Below are 20799 nucleotides of genomic sequence, written 5' to 3'. Positions count from 1 at the left end.
GTTCTCCAGAATGTTTGCAATCTTAAATTGATGTCATATGCAGATTTTATAAGCGGTCTCTATATTCCTTCGATAGCATTAACAAAAGCATCAAACAGAACCAGGCTCTGCACAGAGCTGAGCAGAGACATCACTCATATCCTCCTAGGTTAAGAGAAAGCCATTTATAGTCCAGTCACGCTGCAGGTGATTCATCAAGTTTTGCACCCACTTTGTTGGCTTTTTTGGCCACCATGTTTGCATAGCTTCTGTATCAAGATGCTGTGGGTGACAGTAGGAAAGTCTTTACTAAATTCAGGACATACCTGCATGCACTATCCTGTCAAAAGGGTATTATTTGATTGGTTTGTGAAGAGCTGTTCATCAAATATTTGTATCTCCAATGCATATTTTAATTCATTCAAATGAAGGAGTTGCATCTGTTCCTCCTCATTTGTGTTTTGTTTTCTTTCTGAAAAAGAAATTTTGAGAGTAGACTTTGAATATGTCTACTTTTACGCTTCTCCATTCTTATCTGGAGAATATTTGGAAATGAAACACTTGGTGCTAAGTCATACAGAGGAGTGGAAAATACAGGCTGTGAAGGCACATTCCTCTTGGTTGTCTTCATGTTTTTCAGGATTTCCAGCTATTTTCTCCACTAATGGAGCTTCTTTCCTCCCCTTATTCCTGCGTGGACATGGCTGCTACCTTATTCTCTCTTTATCCCTTCCCTCCATATGTTCAAATTGCCACTCCTTTCATTCTGATATTTCCACGGTGGAAATAGCTTCATTCAAACAGATATGGGTAGTTTTGCTAATTATGTGTCAATATGCATTCCCCAAAATAGGATTTACTATAACTGTAATCCTCACAGTTTGGTAGAACAAGTGTAATAGTTCTGGTAATAAAAGTAATGATCTTGCTTCTGTAAAAGTGATTGTCCATTCTGCTCATCTGTACTAATTAATAACTCGCCTAATGCAATTTCAGTCTGTCCTTTAAGCAAACGTTAATGATCCATTTTGGGAGCTTGCAAAGCGTGCATTAATACAGAGGCAGTAGAAGTGCTTGCAGAAAAAAGTTTTTGCTTTCAGGTGCTTGTGCTCCTGATTATTCATGCAAAACAGAATGCAAATAGGAATGTTGGGTTCAGAAACAGCATGATTTTTAAGGTAACTGATGTGTGATTTTTAAGATACTTGACACACGGTATTCAGCTTTTACTTGTTTCTTTGTACAGGTGCTTTGTACAGCATTTTTAAGTTAAAATATTGAATACAGTAATATAAGATGTTCAAGGGCTGTGGTTTCTCAGTATATGACCTAATAAATTTGTTATGGAGAATGTATTTCATGTATTAATAAATGGAATAATTTTAGGAAAGATTCAATGCAGGAACACTTGCATTTTATGCCGATATTTTCAACCTTCTTCCAGGAAAAAAAGTGTGTTTTTGTTAATTTATCCAAAAGTCTCAGTGCAAAGATGGAAGCTATATGCTTTTCTTTCTTAAAGGCTAAATGGGTCTTGATGATGGAATAAAGGCAACAACTTGATATTTAAATTTCATTAAGACCATTTTTAAGTTTCTTGACTGTTTGCAGATCTCGCGCAGTCTAGTGTTTACAAATATGGGTCTTGTTACTAATGTGTTTCTCCATCATCATGGAATCCTCTCTACTCAAAACTAAAATCCAGAGCCATCTTGTAATGACTGCTGTCGGGAATCTCTGTGGGACTGACAGCCTTGGTTTGCTTCTATTTCAACTGTTTTGTACCAAGCACCATTCTTGTGCATTTTTTTTTTTCCCCTTTGTGTTGACAGCTTAGCTATTGCTGTGGAACCATGGCTTACGAAGTCTAAGCAATTCTGTAATACTAATGGAGAAAAGACACGTTTATCATCTTGGATGGAAGGGTTATATGGCAAAGGAGGCACTTTTTGTATATAGATCAGATTTAAAAGGATGCAGAGTACTTATTAATTTGGGTATTGCAAGCATAAAAACTCTTGCAGTAAACTAGCTTACAGGGGGGTTTTGCGATATCTTTTTAGGGGTTTTTTGGTGATTGTAAGTTTGTTTGGCAATGTTGGCTGCACTGAAAATGTAGTAGCCAAATTGCAATTTTTGCAGACAAATTTGAGGAAAAAAATAAAAGCATGCTAGAAAGCCAGCTAGCCATCCTAGAAAATATCCTTCAGTGTACAGCAGGCAGTAATATTTATTTGCAGTGATCTGAGAACTGTGTTTGTGTATTCCTTTTTGACAGAGCCTCCCATGGACCATTCTGATCTGGTTGCAGAGTTACTGAAAGAGTTATCAAACCATAATGAGAGAGTTGAGGAAAGAAAGGCTGCCCTGTATGAGCTCATGAAGTTAACTCAGGAAGAGTCTTTTGGTGTTTGGGATGAGCACTTCAAAACAATATTACTTTTGCTGCTTGAAACACTTGGAGATAAAGAGGTAAATTCAGATTAATCCAGTTAATGTTAACAAAGTACATGGTTTACTTTCAGTATCTTTGAAATTTGTATGGGTAGTAGGAAGGGCACAAATTCCAGTTAGTCTTGAAAGAAAACAAAAAACTGGAAATACGAAAGTGTTATGAATTCTGAATGCTCTGATGGTGAAAAGGGCATCAGTAATACTTCTCAAGTATTCGTATTTGTCAATTCCCACATGACAGATTAAATGAAACATTTTTCACTGGGATTCAAAGCTTATCTGTTAATAGACCCTGGTGGAATCTAGAATGTCAAAGCATTATGTGTGGCAAAGCATTTAAAAATACATTCCTAAAGTACATTAATGCTCATTGTGAGGAGGCTGAGTTCTATGTAATTGTTCTCTACAAGGGCCCTGTTTTTGAAATTACTGAGGCTCAAAAAAGACACTAATACTTGGGGGTTTTATTTAAAAAAAGATAATAATTTGTAAAAAAAATTTCAGAAATGTATTTGGATGATGTCATGCTAAAGGTTTTATCAGCGCTTGTGAAGAATAAAACTGTTTGCAACTTAACTTCTAGGTGGCATAGATAACTCAATTAGGTTAGCAACATGTTTGATATGCCACCTGAATTATCTGCAAAAAGAGAGATCGAGAAGAGTGAGAAAATGAAGATTTTTTTTTTCTAGCTTTATTTGTTAACACTAGGTTCATACTGTATATATGCATAGAGTATAATCTGATATTTTTCCATTACCAAAGGCTCTCCCAGCTGCTGAACAAATGTTAATATATATGTCTGTTTAAAGATACATATCTCATTTATTTTAATATTAAATCTCTAGCATGCTATTAGAGCTTTGGCATTGAAAGTTCTAAGAGAAATTCTAAGAAACCAGCCAGCAAGGTTTAAGAATTACGCAGAGCTCACGATCATGAAGACATTAGAAGCACATAAGGATCCTCATAAGGAGGTTAGTAATCAGTTATTCTGTTTGTTTGAGGTTATGACAAATTACTACAAAATGAAACAACTGTCCAAAAAATATTTGAGCAATTAGTCGGATTTTACTGAGCAAATAATTTGTTTAATGATCAGGCATTTAGCTGTTATTAGTTAACTCGGGTATGCAAGAAAAAAAAAAAGAACTGCTGTTTTATAAGCTCTCAAATGTTTCATATCAGCCCTAATAACACTTGCCTTGGGTGCTGTCCAAGAGGACATAGTAACTGACAATTTGTTACTATTGCTCTTCAAGGAGTAACTGAAGGGAGGTTTTTCCTTGCATGACCTCTTAAGACAGATATAGGTGTCCCAGAGCTCTACAACAAGCTTTTGGATTTCAGTAAGGTTCCGGGTTGAGAGATGGGACTGAACATGGCAAGGAATTGTCAATCCTTTCCATTTTTAGCCAGCTCTGCACCATTCAAGACTGTGGCTTTGAATGTTGTTAGGGGAGGATGCACAGGAACATATCGAAGGGAGGAGCTGGTTGTGGCCGAGAATAAGGAAGGGATTCAGAAGTAGAAGGATAACTGTAATCTTGCTCAGAAGTATTTGCAATGCATGCATACATAGTAAAGGATAATGCACATAGATATAAGAAACACAAATACAGTAACTGCCCCAATATTAAACAGTTCATGTCAGTGTCACTGATGCTATGGAAAGAATCCAGGTTTATTATTAAATGTGTACTACATCTCCCTGCCCTCCCCATGCAAGGGCACTTAACTCTATGTGGAACCTAACTGTGGAGTTCCAGGTTTTGAAGTTTGACTGCAGTCCCCCCATACCAATGACTTTTGTCACTCATCAGATGCTTGTTTCTCTTTTCCCTGCACCCTCTTGATTTGTTTCATACACTGTATATATTACAGCATATTGTCCCCATCTTTCCTTCTCTGTTACTATGCTTTTTTCTCTCTTGGTTTCATGTATATGAGTGAGAGAGTAAAGGGGAGAAGGATGGAGATAAACAGTTATGGTGGTTTTTGTACATCATGGATGTACAAACTGCTGATTTTGTACAGTGGTTTGTCTTGTTAGATGGCAGACACTGCAGCTGCACTGATGTGAAGATCAGATGTGATTTTTCTCTGTTGTGCCCGTGTTGTATCCTGAGCTTCTGTACCTGTTGATTTCCTACCTAATTACTCTTGTTCTGCATAATCTTCAGGGTTAAAGTACTCTCCTGTCAGTTTCTTTCAAGCTTAGAGGGGAGGCAGGATAGCTAGATTGACTTCTAGAAGTGGCAATCTAGGCATGTCATTAAACATGTTTTTGAGATGAATGTGAGAACATGTTGTCTTGGTGGTCACTGACCTAACAATAACAAATGACAACACAAGAAATTACAGATTTACAAAGGTGGTGATATTTCAATATGTAGTTGGAGGGTATTACAGAATAGGGAAATTTCAGATCCGATTCAACAGGCAGATTTGAAAAACTGATATGCATATTGCCAAGGACATAGATTAGCCACAGAATATTGGGAAGAATCTTGTTTTTAGGAAAGTATGTCCAGCAGTTGGAGTCTTGTAAACAGATTTTCAAAGGGCTCTTCATTCACATATTTCTACGATATTGTATAGCTCTTGGTAGGAAATTTTTATGCTCAAGACCATTACTGCCAGATAACAGACCATAGTAACAGTCTCTTGTAAATAATTTTTCCATGTCTTTTACTTGTTCTTTCAATAGGTGGTGAGATCTGCTGAAGAAGCTGCTTCCATGCTGGCCACTTCCATTAGTCCAGATCAGTGCATCAAAGTTCTTTGTCCAATTATCCAAACTGCAGATTACCCCATTAATCTGGCTGCAATCAAAATGCAGACAAAAGTCATAGAAAGAGTATCTAAAGAAACCCTTACTCAGCTTTTACCAGAGATTGTGCCAGGTCTAATACAGGTAAGTAAAGAAGAAAGGAAGGAAAAAAAAAAAACGAACACAAACAAAAAGAAACTGTATATATAAGAATTGCAAAGACTTTTTAAAAATAGTATCACTTGGCTCTCATGAAGTATTTTGTTTGTCTGATAGCTGATGGCTGCTTTGACCCAAAATAACTCAATGGGAACAAACTCTTTGATTGGCAGGTAGCTAAATTATAACTGTGGTTAGGACTCAAAGGAAATCTCAGTAGGATATAAAGTACTGGTTATAGTTAAGCTTGGTAGATACTTTTAGTTATAAGATAGTTTTTTGTTGCTTGTATGTCTTTTCCAAGTTGTAATTATTTGGTCTGGAATTGTCCATGTTGATTTGCATATGATTGTAGTGTTTTATCGCTTGGGGTTTGGGGGAAGCAAGAGCAAAGAAGCAGTTGATTGGGGAAAGGTTAATAAAATAAGAAGGATATCAGAGGTTTCTCTTCCTTTGTCTTTACAAATAAATTATTTCCCACCTTACCAAGAGCCAAGATACATTAATTTGCACGTGATGGATAAAGACCTTTCAGAGTTTTGACAGCTGCGTTCTGCAGATTTTTTTCTTTAATGGTTGTGATCCGATCATACATCTGCAGGAAGGCAGAGAAGGGGCCCTCTGAGAAGGAGATGCGAGTGAGACAGCCAGGCATGGGATACTAGCAAAGTGGCAAAAGAAACAAAAATCATTAAGGAATGAGATGGGAGTTTATAAAAGAATCTTTAGCTGTTAAGAAAATACTTCTTTCAGAGTAAGGAAGCTCTAAATTGAGTGGTCTTCTCTTTAAGTAAATATCTGTATAATCTAGAACCATTTCTCTTATGTACTCCCGTATTGCATGACAGCAGCTGTGTTTCCAGTGTGACTTACAAACAGGATTGCCTGGGTTTTAATTTCACTCTGGAAAATTATTATCACTGGTGATTAATAAGCAGCCTGCTTTTTAAGTGCATGCTCTGTATTTGCGTGTTTGGTTTTTTTGTTGGAATGCTTCATTGGGCTACACTAGCATTAATTTACTGTAGACTTCAATCTATTTATTATAGTAAATAAGTAAATAGCTTTCTGAGGCTTTTAATCATTAACTGATAAGGTATTAATGTTAATTTTATTGCTTTGTAGGGTTATGATAATTCAGAGAGCAGTGTTCGTAAGGCATGTGTTTTCTGCCTTGTAGCCATTCATGCAGTAATTGGTGATGAGCTAAAACCACATCTCAGTCAACTCACTGGCAGTAAAGTAAGTAAAAGATACCATTTAAAGAAATCTTGGTTTGTAATTGCATGTGTGCATTTGCATTTTGGTTGTAATTGCCAGGAAGTTTCGTAAAAGTGTATACTTGAATGAGAATATCAGGGCTACTGAAACCCTCCGAGGATTAATATAACTTCATCATAAAATGTTCAAAACTGAAAATCCATAGATCTTTATGCAAGTGTACAAACTTTAGCATGAAGATAAATACTGAATTATGTTTCTTACTGCTGTTTAATGGATTTAGTTACTGGTGGTATCCCCGGTAATAGTGATAATGGCTGTACTCAGCATGGCTTTTCCTATCAGTATTTCTTGTCTTGTTTTTCATGCAAGTTCTGATTGGAAAGCAATAAATGTAATGTGTAAATGTTACATACAGGAGTTTTATTTATTCTCCCTCCTTGTTATTTTGCTTTCATCAGTCCTTTCAGTACCACTAATTTCAAATAATAATAATAGTAATCAGTGTGTGGTCCTTTTTTGTTCAGGATATTTATGATTTTATTGACATCTCTTACATACAGTTTTTTGCATGCAAACAGCTGTATGTTAACTGTGAATCTCTTTGTCCTTGGGAATAAACCAGCACAATTAATTTTTTATATCTTTGAGTAAGACAGTTATATCTTAAAAATACTCTCTGGCAGTGATTGCATAGAATATGATTCTAGACAGTATTGGAAACTTTAGTAAGTACCAGCATCAACAACTCTAACTACAGGCTTAAAAACCTCAACATTAACTTAAAAGAAAGAAAAAAAAACAAACAAAAAAACAAACCCAAACCCACACAAACCTCTACTTTTAGAACACCATTGTAATTTGAGGAAAATATTCCATCTATCTTAATCTAGCTACCTTAAATCATTCTCTTCTTTACATCCTTAAAGAAGTTTGAGCAGTTTCCTTGTGACAAATTTTGCTGTGTTTGATGTTTTCCTTGGCAAGTATGTTACCTTTGAATCAACTGTGTAAAATATAGTTTTGCTTTTGGGGAAAAGAAAATGGTTTAATATCTCCTTTGTTATACCATTCCTGTAGTCTGTACAGTTTGCAAATACTAAACAAGGTGAATTTCTGGCTTAAATTTGCAGATGAAGTTATTGAACCTTTACATCAAACGTGCACAAACAGGCTCTGGACCAGGGGATACAACAGCAGATATGTCTGGACAAAGCTAATGAAGCTGACAAGAGTTAACCAGGTCTCCTAAAGCAAGGGCAAGGCCCTCTTCAGTGAAAGGAAAATTCTTACGTACAACTTTTGGAACTTTTTTCTTGGGGGGTTTTTTCCCTTTCTTCTGTTGGTTGTTTGTTTTGTTTGTTTGTTTTCTTTAACCAACGGCTGTCCTCAGCCTGCATGTGACTGTTGCAATAGAAATATTCCAAATCCAAGGAAAAACAGTATTAACATCAGTTGATCAAAGCAGAATAAAATTGAAAAATAATCTAATCCATCAGTTATCCTGTTCACAATCCTCTGTGTCTTCCCACTAACTTTTGCCAGTGTTACTGTATTAAAAAAAAGATATTTTTTTTAATGCTAATTAAAACGGTATGCTTTAAGCTTCAGAAGTTAAAATATAAATTCCGTTGCTTTTATTCAGCTGCAGGTAACATTACTTTCTTATTGCTGTTTTGTTTGAGTATCATGTCCTTCGCTAGAAACAAGAAGTGATGTGAAACAAGGCTGAACTAGTCTGAACTGCAGTGAGACTCGTTCACTGTGTTGGTGGTTCATCATCTTATTTACAGCTTGTTTGGGATATTCTAGAGATTGAGAAATATGCCTATAAAAAAAAAAAGCTGGATCGATCCAGTTCTGTAAAAGTGATATTGTTCATTGGTTGTATGTTTGTTGCATAAATAAGAATTTAGTGTGCGCAGTAGAGGACTGGTACAACCAGTACCTCTTAACGTGGAAGACAGCCCTGTCAGGGTAGCATTGCTGACCTGGTGATAGTGTGGCAGTCTGCTTTTTAGCAGCAAAGTTAATGGTCACTTGATGGACGTGAACCATCCTTGTCACCTTTCGTTCTTCAAGCAGGATGCTTCAGAATGGAGTGCTCTGCCCAAGCATGCTCAGTATGTATTTATCTTTATCACTAGAATGTTTCCTCTCAACCTAATTGCTGGAACAAGTAGTCTTGTATTGTAACTCACATGGGATTTTATGACAACAGTGCAGAAAACTATTTATTCGTTACCTTCCTAAAAGCACCAAGATTTTCTGCATTGAATTTAAAGGGGGGTGGGGGGATGGGAATAGTCACAAATGCTATGGATCTTGCCACCTTTTAATTTAAAAAAAAAAATATATATATTTTGGATGAGTAGGGAAAGCTGCACCAAATTATTTGCATGGTTTTCTTGAATAGCATCCTCAAGACCCATCTGGATTAAGGTGTGGAAATGTTTCCAGGGTTTGTTTTTCCATTTTTGAAAAAGAGTTAGTTTATTGTGAATAATGGTTCTTTGTATTTATGAACTTGATAATGGAAAGAGAACAAAGATCAAGTAAATGTGTCCCTAAATGTTGTCTGTCTTCTTTCTTTTTTTTTTTTTTTTTGTTTTGTTTTGGATATAAGCAGCCAGCTAATTAACTGAGAACTGGGATGGAACAGTGCCCTTCCCAGGAATGGTGGAACTTTATTTTTTTCCTCACTTGTTTTTCCTTTGACTGTGATGTTGTCTAGTTGTGGGAAGTGTATCCTGATAAGAGAGAAAATAGTGGTGCCAAGGGTGATGATCTATGCTAGGCTAAAATTCTCTCTACCTCTTCAGGGTGACTAATTCTTGACTGAGCTGCTGCATAATAGCACCCGGTGGAAGAACTATCTACAGAAAATCTTCTTTATTTTTTTTTTTTCCAAATTATCATTTAATATGTATTCAAAACTCTATTCTTCAACATTGCAGCCAAATGTCATAAGAAACTACTTATACACTTTACTTGCTAGGAACCCTGAAAAGCAAAACTGAATAAAAATTAAGCTAGATGCTCGTAGTTATATGAAAGGTGGTTTTCACTTTAGTGAAACAGTAAATGCAATAGAAAGAGCTAAGATGTGTTTGTTAAAGAAGCTATGCCGTTGCAGAGATTTATTTGGAGGAAAAGTTGTAGAAATATATGTAAAGACTTAAAAACAAGACTGTCATAACTCATCACTAGCCCTTTTTAGCAGCTACACCAAGAAAATAGTATCTCCTCTTTCTTTCCTTTGTTACGTGTAACATTCTTGTTGTTTTCTACTGTTTAATTACATTGTGTATTTATAGTTCTATGCTTACCATTGTGCATATACTGGCAATAAAATGTACATAACATTACTTAAAAAATTAGCAATGTATACATTCTGGTTTTGTTTTATTTGATCACATGCTATAAGAAAAATTATATATATGATTGATACAACATTGGTTAAAAAAAAATTTATCTTAATCTTCATGTTCTGTGTGTCCAAATGATGTGTCTTTATACACTCTTGTTACTAAATCTGACTTGGCATTTGAGAACATGCTGTGAATATAGGTATGCTAGAGAAAAATGTTTTTTGGAAATTGAATAGAATCTTTATGAACACCCAGTTTCCTTCATCTAGGCAGGTTTCTTGTTTATTTCATTTATTTGTACATTATACATTGTTTGCATTTTATTTTTTAATATTTCAAAAATATTTTTCAGTCTACAACCTTGTAGTTTACATTTTGATTATACGAAGGTCACTTTAAATTCTAAGCTTAATAGTCCCATATGCAATTCCTCCTTTTTCTACAGGTAATATTTATTTTCAGAGGATCATTTCCAGATGACTGCTGTTTGTCATCTATTTGAAGATGCTATTTCACACTGAAAAAATAAGTTATTGAAGTATACAGTATATATTCTGGATGAACCTAATTTTTTTATGTATAAACAAAGGTTGGTAGGAAGGAAGTAGTTTTTATCCCCTATATAGCTGAAAAATTTTGCTCCAGGTCGCGGGGGGAGGAAGATATTTACATGAAGTTTTACCATCAGTTTTTTGCTTCTAAGCCATCTTTAAATGTTTAAATGTGTGGATAGTCCATGTATTAAATATCTAAATGCAATATATTTAAATGAATATTTTACTTATGATATGACTAGTTCTGTTTCCACCAAAGATGGGGCTGCTATAGTGGGTAGAATCTGTTTATATTACATGGAACTATCAGAGTGTAAGAATTTGCAACAAAATTATTTCCACTGCAACCAGTTATCAGATTCACTGCATTGCTTTTTGCCTTCATTTCCTATATTATAAATAGACATTAGCTCAGTTAAATTCGAGCAATGATTAGTCATGCCTTATGTTCCTGCTGGAGGTGGTTTCTCTAATGGATTAGCATAAAGATCTGGGAAAAATTAGGACAATTATAAGATGCTGTTCTTTCAGAAATGGTTTCTTTATTTCTTTCTAATATTCTGTAAAGATAGATAATTGCAATCATTTGAATACTGAAATGTAATTCTTAAAGGTTGGGTTTGGGCTTAAAAAAAGAGGAAGGAAAGCAAGCTACATGCAGAATCGGGATAGGAAATGCATATCGTGGATGTCTCGGATGTCATTTGCTTTAAAGAATTTTGAGTAACACATGATGTTCAGCTGAAATCTTGGCAAGGAAGTTGGGATAGTAAATGTGAATTGAAAGGAGAGCTGATCATGTAAATTTTCCTGACTTGGGTTGCTTGTTTGTTTTTGAAGATAAAGGTTGGAACAGATTGAGTTGTGTTTATTATTTGTGGTCTGAGTCATAGAGCCAAAAGAACAAACGTTTGTATCCTGAAACACTTATATATTCTTAGTAGTTTCTATGAATGTTTAAATGTTTGCGTAAATTCACAAACATACCCATGTAAAAAACCTGTTGAGAATGCAGGCCCAAACTGCTCAGTTTAATTTTCAGCAAAAGAATTCAAATTCTGAATATGACATTGTCCCTTTGAAAACAATCATTAAGGAGAAAATAATCTTGAGGAATAAATCTGTTGAATTACGCTACAGTTACTCCCTGTGATAGGCTAGTGAGAGTGGTTCAGCTGGTTGTGGTAACTTTCACTGTGTCAGGTTGGGACATAGCAAGCAGAAACGCAGAACACAATAAACATAAATATGAAGGGGATAAATGGGCTGTTTGGGAACTGGAGGGTTATCTGAAGAGAGAAAACAGATGTTTTCTCCCAATTAAAACAGTAAACTGATCAGGTTTGCAGTTGCAGTCTACTTGCAGGTAAGATGAAAGTCAATATTCATATTACATTCCCTAAAGAAAACTTGGTACCTTTTCCCCCCTACATTTTGTAATTAAGTCTTCCAACTCTTTAAAAGCACATGCTCTAAAGATTTGCTTTGTGTATTATGAGTGTTCTCTTAAACAGATTAAATTTTTTCTTTCTTTTTTTGTTAAAACACAGAAGATTTTCGGTAATGTGGGAAGTTTGAGAAACTAATTGTGCTAGTCTGGCAAGTGAAAAAAAAAATCAAACTTCATTTTCTGTTTTTTCTATATTGTGTGCATGTTTGCATATTTAAGTATATTTTAAGACCTCAGGGTTCCCAAACTGTGCAGCTTGGATTATGCCAGTTAACAAATTTCATTTGCTGATAGGATTTCAGGATAATCGTGTTTAATGAGAAGTTCCCTACTAAGGAAAGTTTGCTAATAGGTAATTTCTGCTGGGACAGAATTGCAACTATGTTTGTAAATTGCTGTTTAACAGTAACTCTTGGAAAATTTGAAATGGTATTTTGCAAGCAGTTTTGAATACTGCATGATTTCTATCAAATATAAAAATTCTGTAACTCTTGATGTATTTTAGGTAGATATAAGTGATCCTAATGAAACATATCTTGAGGGAGTCAGACTGGAAAAAATGATGGATAGCGAAACACGCAAAATACCTTTCTTCAGTGGAAAAAGCAGCATACCTGCCTGTAACTGTTCGATATCCAGACTTGTTACCACTGGCAGTAGGTAGAAAGGTAACTAAACTTCATCTTGGGCATCAAAGTTTTACAGGTTTTCCATTTTAGTGTGCTTCCTTTCCTAGATTGTGCTATTGTCCACCAATGTGCATCTTTGGACCTCTATAAACTTATACTAAAATCAGTACTGTGGTCAGTTCTGTTAACTGTGTGTCAGGCTAGTTTTAAAGGTAGCGCCTGTCTATCCAAGGAAGGTATATACCAGTAAAAACAAACACGTAGATTTAAGTTATGCAGCAGACAGACGTTGTCAAAAGTCAGCTAGACTGGTCAGGTATTCCCTCACCATCTAGTCATCTCTGCTCACAGCAGAGCCAGCAGAGTTCCTTGTGGGAGCTCCCCTACTCTGTTCCAGACAAAGCAGATTGGGGAACAATCTCAGACTGGTCCTCCAGCAGCACCCTGGGATCAGAAACTTCTGCCAGAGATGCTGGCAAAAGTGAACATCTGTCTTGGGCTTTGAGAGTCTGCCTGTATGGGGGGGGTGGGGGGGAGGGAAATATAAAATACTGTCTCTTAGCACAGTTTGTTTAGCCTGAGCATATGTAGCTCATGTTAAAGTACCAGGGAAGACGAGGAAACTCTGATTTCAACTTGGTTTAAACAGCTGAAGTACGAGCCTGTAGGGGAATTGGATGTGTCTGTTTCAATTAGAATTGCAGATTAGCATGTTTTAAAATGCTTAATTAATTTATCTGCCAATCTGATATAATACACTTGAAATGTAACTGTAATGGTGTACAAGTGCAAAAAGCATCTAATGTGGTAAAATAGTAATTTCTGGCCTTTTAGTACAACTTAAACTGATGTGGATAAAATATTTTTACACCATACTATTTACACCATACTAAATGCCATTATAGATGGTTGTGGTTTATATAGAGAGTTTCTGAGGTGTTTGATACGGTTTTTGATCTTTCAGATGACAGCTGTGGCCATGTTGGCCAACTAATCAATTGAACTGTTTTGTCCAGATGAAATTACCTGTTTTCCCTAAGGAGTTTTCATGCATCACTATTTATAAAGCTGTATTTGCCTAAGAGGGGAAATCTTAATTGGATGTTACCTGATTGTTCAGAAATTGTCAGATGAAACTTTTTAAAACCTTACTCAGAAGTAACTGCTGGTATCATCCAAGGCTGCCCTTTCTCAGAAGTCTGTTAATGAGCCACTGCTTCTTGAACCATGTAAGAAAGGAGACTTTTGCCCTGTTAGAAAGTGGAAAACAACAGGGTTGTTATAGAATATGAGAAGACAGACATGGTGTATATACTTAATTTAACCCCCTGTAAGTTGTAGCTCTTGCTCTTAAAAACCTTAAAAATCCCCTGTGGTTTGTAATGTTTTTAGGAAGGAGATTTTCTTGGAATACAGAATGTCTTGCTTTCTGCATTGGGAATTAAGAGGAGAACACTGATGTTGGAGGATTTTGTCCACAAAGCCAAGACAGCCCAATGCTAGAAAATGTTAGACCTGGCAGGGTACCAAAGCTGCCTCAGAGCGTTGAACATGTAGGAAGCCTACATTGCTGCAGCAGTCTGGGAGTCGAAGTACTGATTTTTAGGCTACCAAGCAGGCGCACAGCAAGCATACAATATCAGATAACAAACACCTGAATTTGTCCCCCTTTACAGACTTCTGAATCTTCTACAAAAAAACTAAGTCCGTCTTTTGCCACAGCCAGTAAAACCTGCTAACTTAAGTTTTGATTTGGGTATGATGTGATAGATTAAATAAAAATTTTCTCTGGGCAATGCTGCTGTCTAAATCTCTTTAGGCCTACAAATGATCTCCATGTTATAGGTTCCTTTGCAGGCCTTCAAGTCTTCCTAAAAGGCAGCAGAAGAAAGCAAAGGTAGTACCTACCATGCCTCCATCTCATAAGATGTGAAGTCAGCAAGACATTTATTCCTCAGTTCATACTTCAGCACCTTAATTGCATCCTCTTAGATTCAGAGGTAGGTTATGTGAGGAATATGACTATGGAGGAATAAACTACAGAGCAGGAACACCCTGCAGTGGAGACTTCCAGACTTTTTTAAAAGGGGGTAGATCCCATGAGGAAAGGAGTATACATACCCTGCATTCTTCAGAAAAAGCTATAAACGTACATTTTTTGTAAACTAACACTTGAGCATTGGAAGCAATTGGTATTTCTCTTTTCCATATGAAGTTAGTTCTCAAAGTGCCTCATGTCAAGGAGACACTGAAGCAATCCCAAGCACAGGGTCTGCTATGTATCTGAAATATTTCATCCAAGCAATGAGAAGGAGCTGTTGGAAGTATTTAGTGTGCTCAGCACTGTTATGCATCAAGCAGAGTGCCATTCTGGTCAGATTCCCCGTGCTGTGTTGCCTTGTCTCTGTGCTGCTAGCATCCTTAGATTTCTCCTGGAATTTAGGAGGTCTACCAAAAATGTACTTTACGGTTTTTCCCATTTCCCCTTTCTTTTTATTGGCAGCCTTGCTTCTCAAGAGTTCTTCTGTATCACAGAGGAAGGACTGGTAAATGCAGCAGTCCTTGCAGTGCTTCAACATTAAGTAGGCCCTGATCAGGATGTCTAAAACGATCCAACAGTCCAGAATAAAGGTGGCAGGTGGACACAGAGAATATGCAGGCACTGCTGCTTATCCTTTGCTGCACTGAACAGACACAGTGGTTGTGTACTTCTCTGCCACCTTCAGATGACCAGACATAGTACTGGGCTGGGTCAGCTCTTAGTGTGTCAGGAGATATGTGGAGAACTGCAAGTCAGCGCAGCAGTGGATCGCATGCAGAAGTTCTTGCTTGTGTTTGTTATCTGGCAGTGTTTAAGTTTGTTACAGTAGTGGCAAGGAATACAATCCCACTAACAACATATATAGGAAAGACAGAGAGTTGTGTATTCAAAAGTGCATGGAAAGAGGGGCTAGAAATAACATTTCAGGACCTTTCACATATATGTATGATGAATTCATAGCCTATTCAAGCAGGGAGTATCATCTAGATGTGAATATCTCACTGTTACGTAGTGATTCAGGTGAACAGGGTCACCGATATCTGGTTTGATGGGTGTTTTAATTCCCAAGTTACCCTGCCTGTGGCAGCAACTGTTACACAATCAAAAAGTGTCCAAAGACCAAACAGGACTCATCAAAATAACAGTACTTTCTCTATACTCTGTTTTGGGGCTGAAGTATGTGGGTATTGCTCCTGCATAAATATAAGCCCATCTTCTGATTTTAAACTGACCTAGTATTTCAAGCACAACTAAAAATCATGACTGGACAGAAAAAACTTCCTTTAAATAATTTTTTTTGAATATATACTGAATTTACGTCTTACATGGTACCTGACTGAGTTTTTCCATGTGGCATTATGTGTAGAATATTTTTTACTTGGTAAAAACAAAGAGCAAAGATGACATTCTGTGTATATAACCAGTTACAATACCAATATTTAAGGTCATTTGTTGTAGTTCTCAGATGGGCAATCAGAAAATGAAGTGAGGAGTCTGATCACTATAAAAAAGATGAGCAAACTGAATGATGCCTTAGGAGACCTCATCGTTTTGGATGCTGTTCATGGAAAAATCCAACAACTAAAGTTTTCAGGCACCATATGCTAAAGTACTTATCTTCAGTGCAGATCCACCCATTAGCAAAATATTAGCCTCCCCACCTTAAATTTCAGGTTGGACTTTGCATGCCTTACACAATCCTTAAAGTAAGAGATGTTTTAAATAAATAATGTCTTGTTGTTTGTGTATACAATGCTCTTTTGCTGAGATCTGTTTTAGTACTTACTGGGCAGATCATAAAGTGAGAAACAAAAATAGCCCCTTAACAGTAAACAGTACAAGGTAAAAAACTCACCTTATTTGTCCCCAAACTTGCAAGACCGGGTAACCACATACCTTTATGTCTAGAGGTTAGTCAAGGGCAGCAGGTGTGGGTGTGGGGAATATACAGTGCTTCATGAGGCACAATACCAGAATTAAATATAGCCTGGAAAGTTTATCCTGATTAAAAAAAAAGCTATGGAAGTTTTACCTGTATGCTGTTTGCAACAAAGATTAGTCAAAACACAAGACTGTAAAGAGAAGAAAGAAAAGAAATACTGATTTCTTTTTGGTAGTGTTTAATTTCAGTTTGAATAGTAACATCTTTCCTACATGTTCTGTCTAGTACTTTCCATACAAGGAACTTGAAGCTTCTGTGAGTGATAAGCATCTTGTCAACCCTTGGAGAGAAAAAAAGAGAGGCAAATTTTCCATTTCCACAGGGCTTTTGCGTGGAAGTCCGCAAGATTTGGTTCTGCTTTGCTTCTCTTACACTGTTGGGAACAGTGGTCATGGTGGGCTATGATGGTTTGTAGCAGCACCTTTTGTGGCCACGCTCTCTCAAGTTTGAAATAGTTCGGATACCAGGAGGGGTACCCATAATGCAGGCCTTGAACTTCTGCCTTTTATAAGAAGCAGGTACTTAGAAACTGAGATCAGAATAGGCTTCTTCATTTCACCCTCCTCTAGTAAAAAACACCCAATCTCTTTGAGGCAGTAGCTTTTTGGATGTAACCAATAACTCTGTTAATTTTAGTCTGTGTAAGCATAATACTTGAAAAACCAAATGAAGGTAAGAAACTGAAGGGGCACGTTTGTTGTGATGTTCCTGTGGGTTTTTTTATGGCCTGCTACTGTGGTCAGTCAAGTCACAAGCTTTATTAACAGCTGGGCAAGCTAATGGCAGAGAGGACGGAAATCAGAGAACTAAAGTACCTGGGCCTAACAGCTCTCACTCACTATCCACACTCAAAACACACAGGTTAAACCCTGGCCAGTAGCTTAATCTGCAGCTACGTGCCTGGGCAACCCTGGGGTGGTTATTTTCAACGATGGCAAGTTGTCTGTCTTGATGTAATAACAAATCTAGGATTTCTTATATGTTGTTTGTGTTATTTAAAAATACACAAATTAATTCTAAAAGGGCTAGTAACAAAGTTTACTTTTGTGCTGAAGAGGAAAAATAGGAGTGCAGTTTTTTTAGTATACATATGTAGATGGAGGTGTGTGTATGTATATAGATAAAAAATAAAATAGGCTACTGATTCATCTGGGAATCTCAACTGCTTTTGCTCACAAGGCCTCTCCTGGACTTCACAAAAAAAGACTGATCAAAACTGCAGTGTTCCCACCGGCATTTTGACAAACCAGCATCTCTCAAAAGCAAGAGGCTACTTTGGGGGGGGGGGGGGGGGGGAAGTGCCTGATAATTTAAAGCCACATGAGCTCTGTGGGATACACGTAGAGATGGGAGCCATTCTGTGCTAGGGACTGAAAGCTCAAGTTAAGGGGAATCTGTGGTTTTAGTATTTCCGTTTAATAGAAGTCACAGCACAAAACAGATGCCTACCCTCTATGGGAAGCTCATGCCAGCCCCAAGGGAAGATTGTGAAAGTGGTTTGAGGGATTTGTAGTCATTTTCTTGAGAATAATCTGCCAAGGGAAATGGGGCTTCCAAATACAACACGCCATACCATTTAACACCTTTGCCTAAATCTAGGACTGGAGACAGTGATTTTATTTTATGACTTACCAGTAGATGGAGCAAACTGGATAGCAGGATATGTACTCTGTCACTGAGATCAAATTAATTATTAAAAAAATGCAGCAGTGATCACTGGGACTTGTTCAGCCCTTTACATCTGCTAGGAGGGTGCTTATTAAGAGTATGCAGTTACATATAGACATGTAAGTGGGAAAACTAACCCTGAAAAGACCCCTCCGGCTCTCACCCTTGCTGGAGCAAAGATAAATTTGTGCACGCAAGCAGGTTTGTGTTCTGACAGCCCTCCTTGAGGTACCCAGGTGCCTCTTGCAAGAGAATAATCTCTTAGAATCACTAAACCAGCAGTCCCAGTTCTTGTCTGCTTTTCTGGACAGTGTCTCTTGTGGGTGTTTCTTTTTCTTCCCATGTTTATGGTTCCTCTTCTGTTGTTATTCTGGCCTTTGCTTTTTGTTTGTGGTGTTTGATGTTGAATAAGAATGGTAATTTAAGGGAGAACTGCCTCATGCTAGGAAAAAAAAACAGCCAACAATGTTGTTTATCTGAAGGTTTTTTTTGATTGCTGCATATTACTTTCACTCTAATAAGAAATAATTCCTTTTTCTTTTCCAGAACCTTGCTCTTTGATATTCTGATTTTCATAGCCTGCATGTTGTCACAATATTGCACTACCTTTTAAAAGTATCTTTTTATAAAATGAACTGCAGGGAACAAGCAATGTATGCTTGTGTGGAGGTGGTATTTAAAAAAACAAAACAAAACAAAACCAACCCAAACACCAACCCCCACTGAAAACCTACTGCTATTTGTCAGTAGTCCATCCTATTTCAAGCGGAATGGGTGCCCTCTGCAGGTAACTATTTTCAGATAAGGTTTTTGGATGTGTGCCACCTTTTATTTCTGATTGTCAAGGTCTTAGCAGGATCAACCAGTACTATTTTGTGTGTTTTAAAGTAGATACTACAAGCCTGGCTGCAAACCCAGGCAAGCAAATGGCACTGAGACATGAGTGCACCAACCAGCTGGTTTGCATCTGAATATGATTTTTCCCTAAAGTGTGTGTGGGGGATGATGTGGGTGGATGTTGGAGTAAACACTGCAGTTTGACAGTGTTTTCATTGTTTGGGGGGGGGGGGGGGTTTAAAATCTTTTTTAATGGCAAAAAGGTAACTATAAAGTTGTACTCTGTAGAAGCTTGCCACTTGAACATGTACAGAGTGACCAGGCAAAGGGGATACAGTCTAAACTCTACCGAGAAGGCATCTTGCTTGCCTTAAAGAGGTCGTTGTGTATTCCACCTTTTTCTTTTCAGTCAGTCATGCCTATGTGGGTTGTAGTGTTCAAGTACTCTGAGCGGACTGTTTAAGGAGGGAACCACATGCCTCTCTGAGGCAGAAATGCTCTGAAATTGCTCTTTCTCCTGGCCCTAACACGTAGTTCTGCTCAGTGATGCTCCAACAGCGTGGAGGGAGGGGAGGAGAGCAATGGGGATGCTGGTGAGGTCTGAGCTGCACTTGATGTCACATCATCTAGCAATAAAACCTTGCAGCTGGGCAGCAGCTAACAGCACAGCAAGTTTGGGGAGCAGGAGGGTAGGTGGGGACCAGCCAAGGCTTCAGCCACCTGCCTCTTCTGGAGAGACTGACACTGGCAAACTTGCTGGCAGCAGCTAAATGTAAAGGACCCAACTGCAACTTTAATCTGAATATGTGTATTTGTTTATTTTCCTCTCTCCCATCACTGCAGTGACCATCTCTTAGCTGAGCACAACGCTTCATCTCATCCCAAAATGCTTTTCTGGCACAGCCAGCCTGAACATTATCACCATCACCAGTATCCCACCAGTAACACCAGCTACCTGCGGTAAGAAAGAATGGGTGTAATTTTTAATAACAATAATAATTATAATGCTATAACACACAAGAATGTAGACTGCACAGCTTTTGCTAATTCACAAGTTCAAGCTTTCAAATAGAGCTGGTGATCGCAGAGCCTTTGAGAATAGCTTGAGCAGTACAGTCAACACAGTGGAGATTTACTTTACTATAGCTCCCCGATTTTCACAAACCATGCCACAGTACATGTGCACTAGCACCCAGTGATAGTAATGTTTTACTGCTCAATACAATATTCACAGATGTGTTAATTTTTTGTTTCTTTTTCAAGTTATGTTTGCAGTCTGTAGATAAAACTCTGTTTATATGAAGTAATACAGACTTATGAATACCTTGATGTTTTATGTCTACTTTGATTATCTGCTGAAGCTCAGCTGATCTGTGGGATCAGGACTATGGGCTGCTTGTCGTATCAGTGCAGGCATGCTGGCTAAACGCTTTGCATTGAAATTCTGATGCAATATATAGCTTATTGCATCAGCATATTCCTGTGAGCTATGAACCTACTTTACCTCTTCGTGACTAAAATATTGTGTACAGTATTCAAATTTTTCTTATAATTAGAAATTATTGTGCTTTGACAAGAGCTAGGCTCATAGATTCCAGATAATCTTAATGTTAATTGAGTTTCAATTTACAGTGTGGTTCACTCTCTGTATTAAACTTTAGCTTATTGCTTTTTGGCTAAATACAATGTATATAAACATGACAGTGTTTAATCATCTACCT

General features: G+C 37.3%; 1 protein-coding gene across 44 annotated transcripts in view; it reads left to right on the top strand.

Annotated features, from left to right (window-relative positions):
- The window catches only part of CLASP2 (cytoplasmic linker associated protein 2), a 153765-nt gene extending 143799 nt beyond the window's left edge, over positions 1 to 9966 (top strand). For all 44 annotated transcript variants that reach the window (XM_041122346.1, XM_041122328.1, XM_030008601.2 and 41 more), the window contains 5 exons: positions 2258 to 2451; positions 3282 to 3410; positions 5144 to 5350; positions 6491 to 6607; positions 7720 to 9966. In XM_041122346.1, the coding sequence (XP_040978280.1) occupies positions 2258 to 2451; positions 3282 to 3410; positions 5144 to 5350; positions 6491 to 6607; positions 7720 to 7806 (734 nt within the window). In that variant the 3' untranslated portion in view covers positions 7807 to 9966. The remainder of the gene's footprint in view (positions 1 to 2257; positions 2452 to 3281; positions 3411 to 5143; positions 5351 to 6490; positions 6608 to 7719) is intronic.
- The last annotated feature ends 10833 nt before the right edge of the window (positions 9967 to 20799 follow it).

The sequence above is a fragment of the Aquila chrysaetos genome, chromosome 3 (genome assembly GCF_900496995.4).
Source record: "Aquila chrysaetos chrysaetos chromosome 3, bAquChr1.4, whole genome shotgun sequence".
Lineage (NCBI taxonomy): Eukaryota > Metazoa > Chordata > Aves > Accipitriformes > Accipitridae > Aquila > Aquila chrysaetos.
The sequence above is the reverse complement of the archived record's forward strand: the minus strand, read 5'-3'. Positions and strand labels throughout refer to the sequence as shown.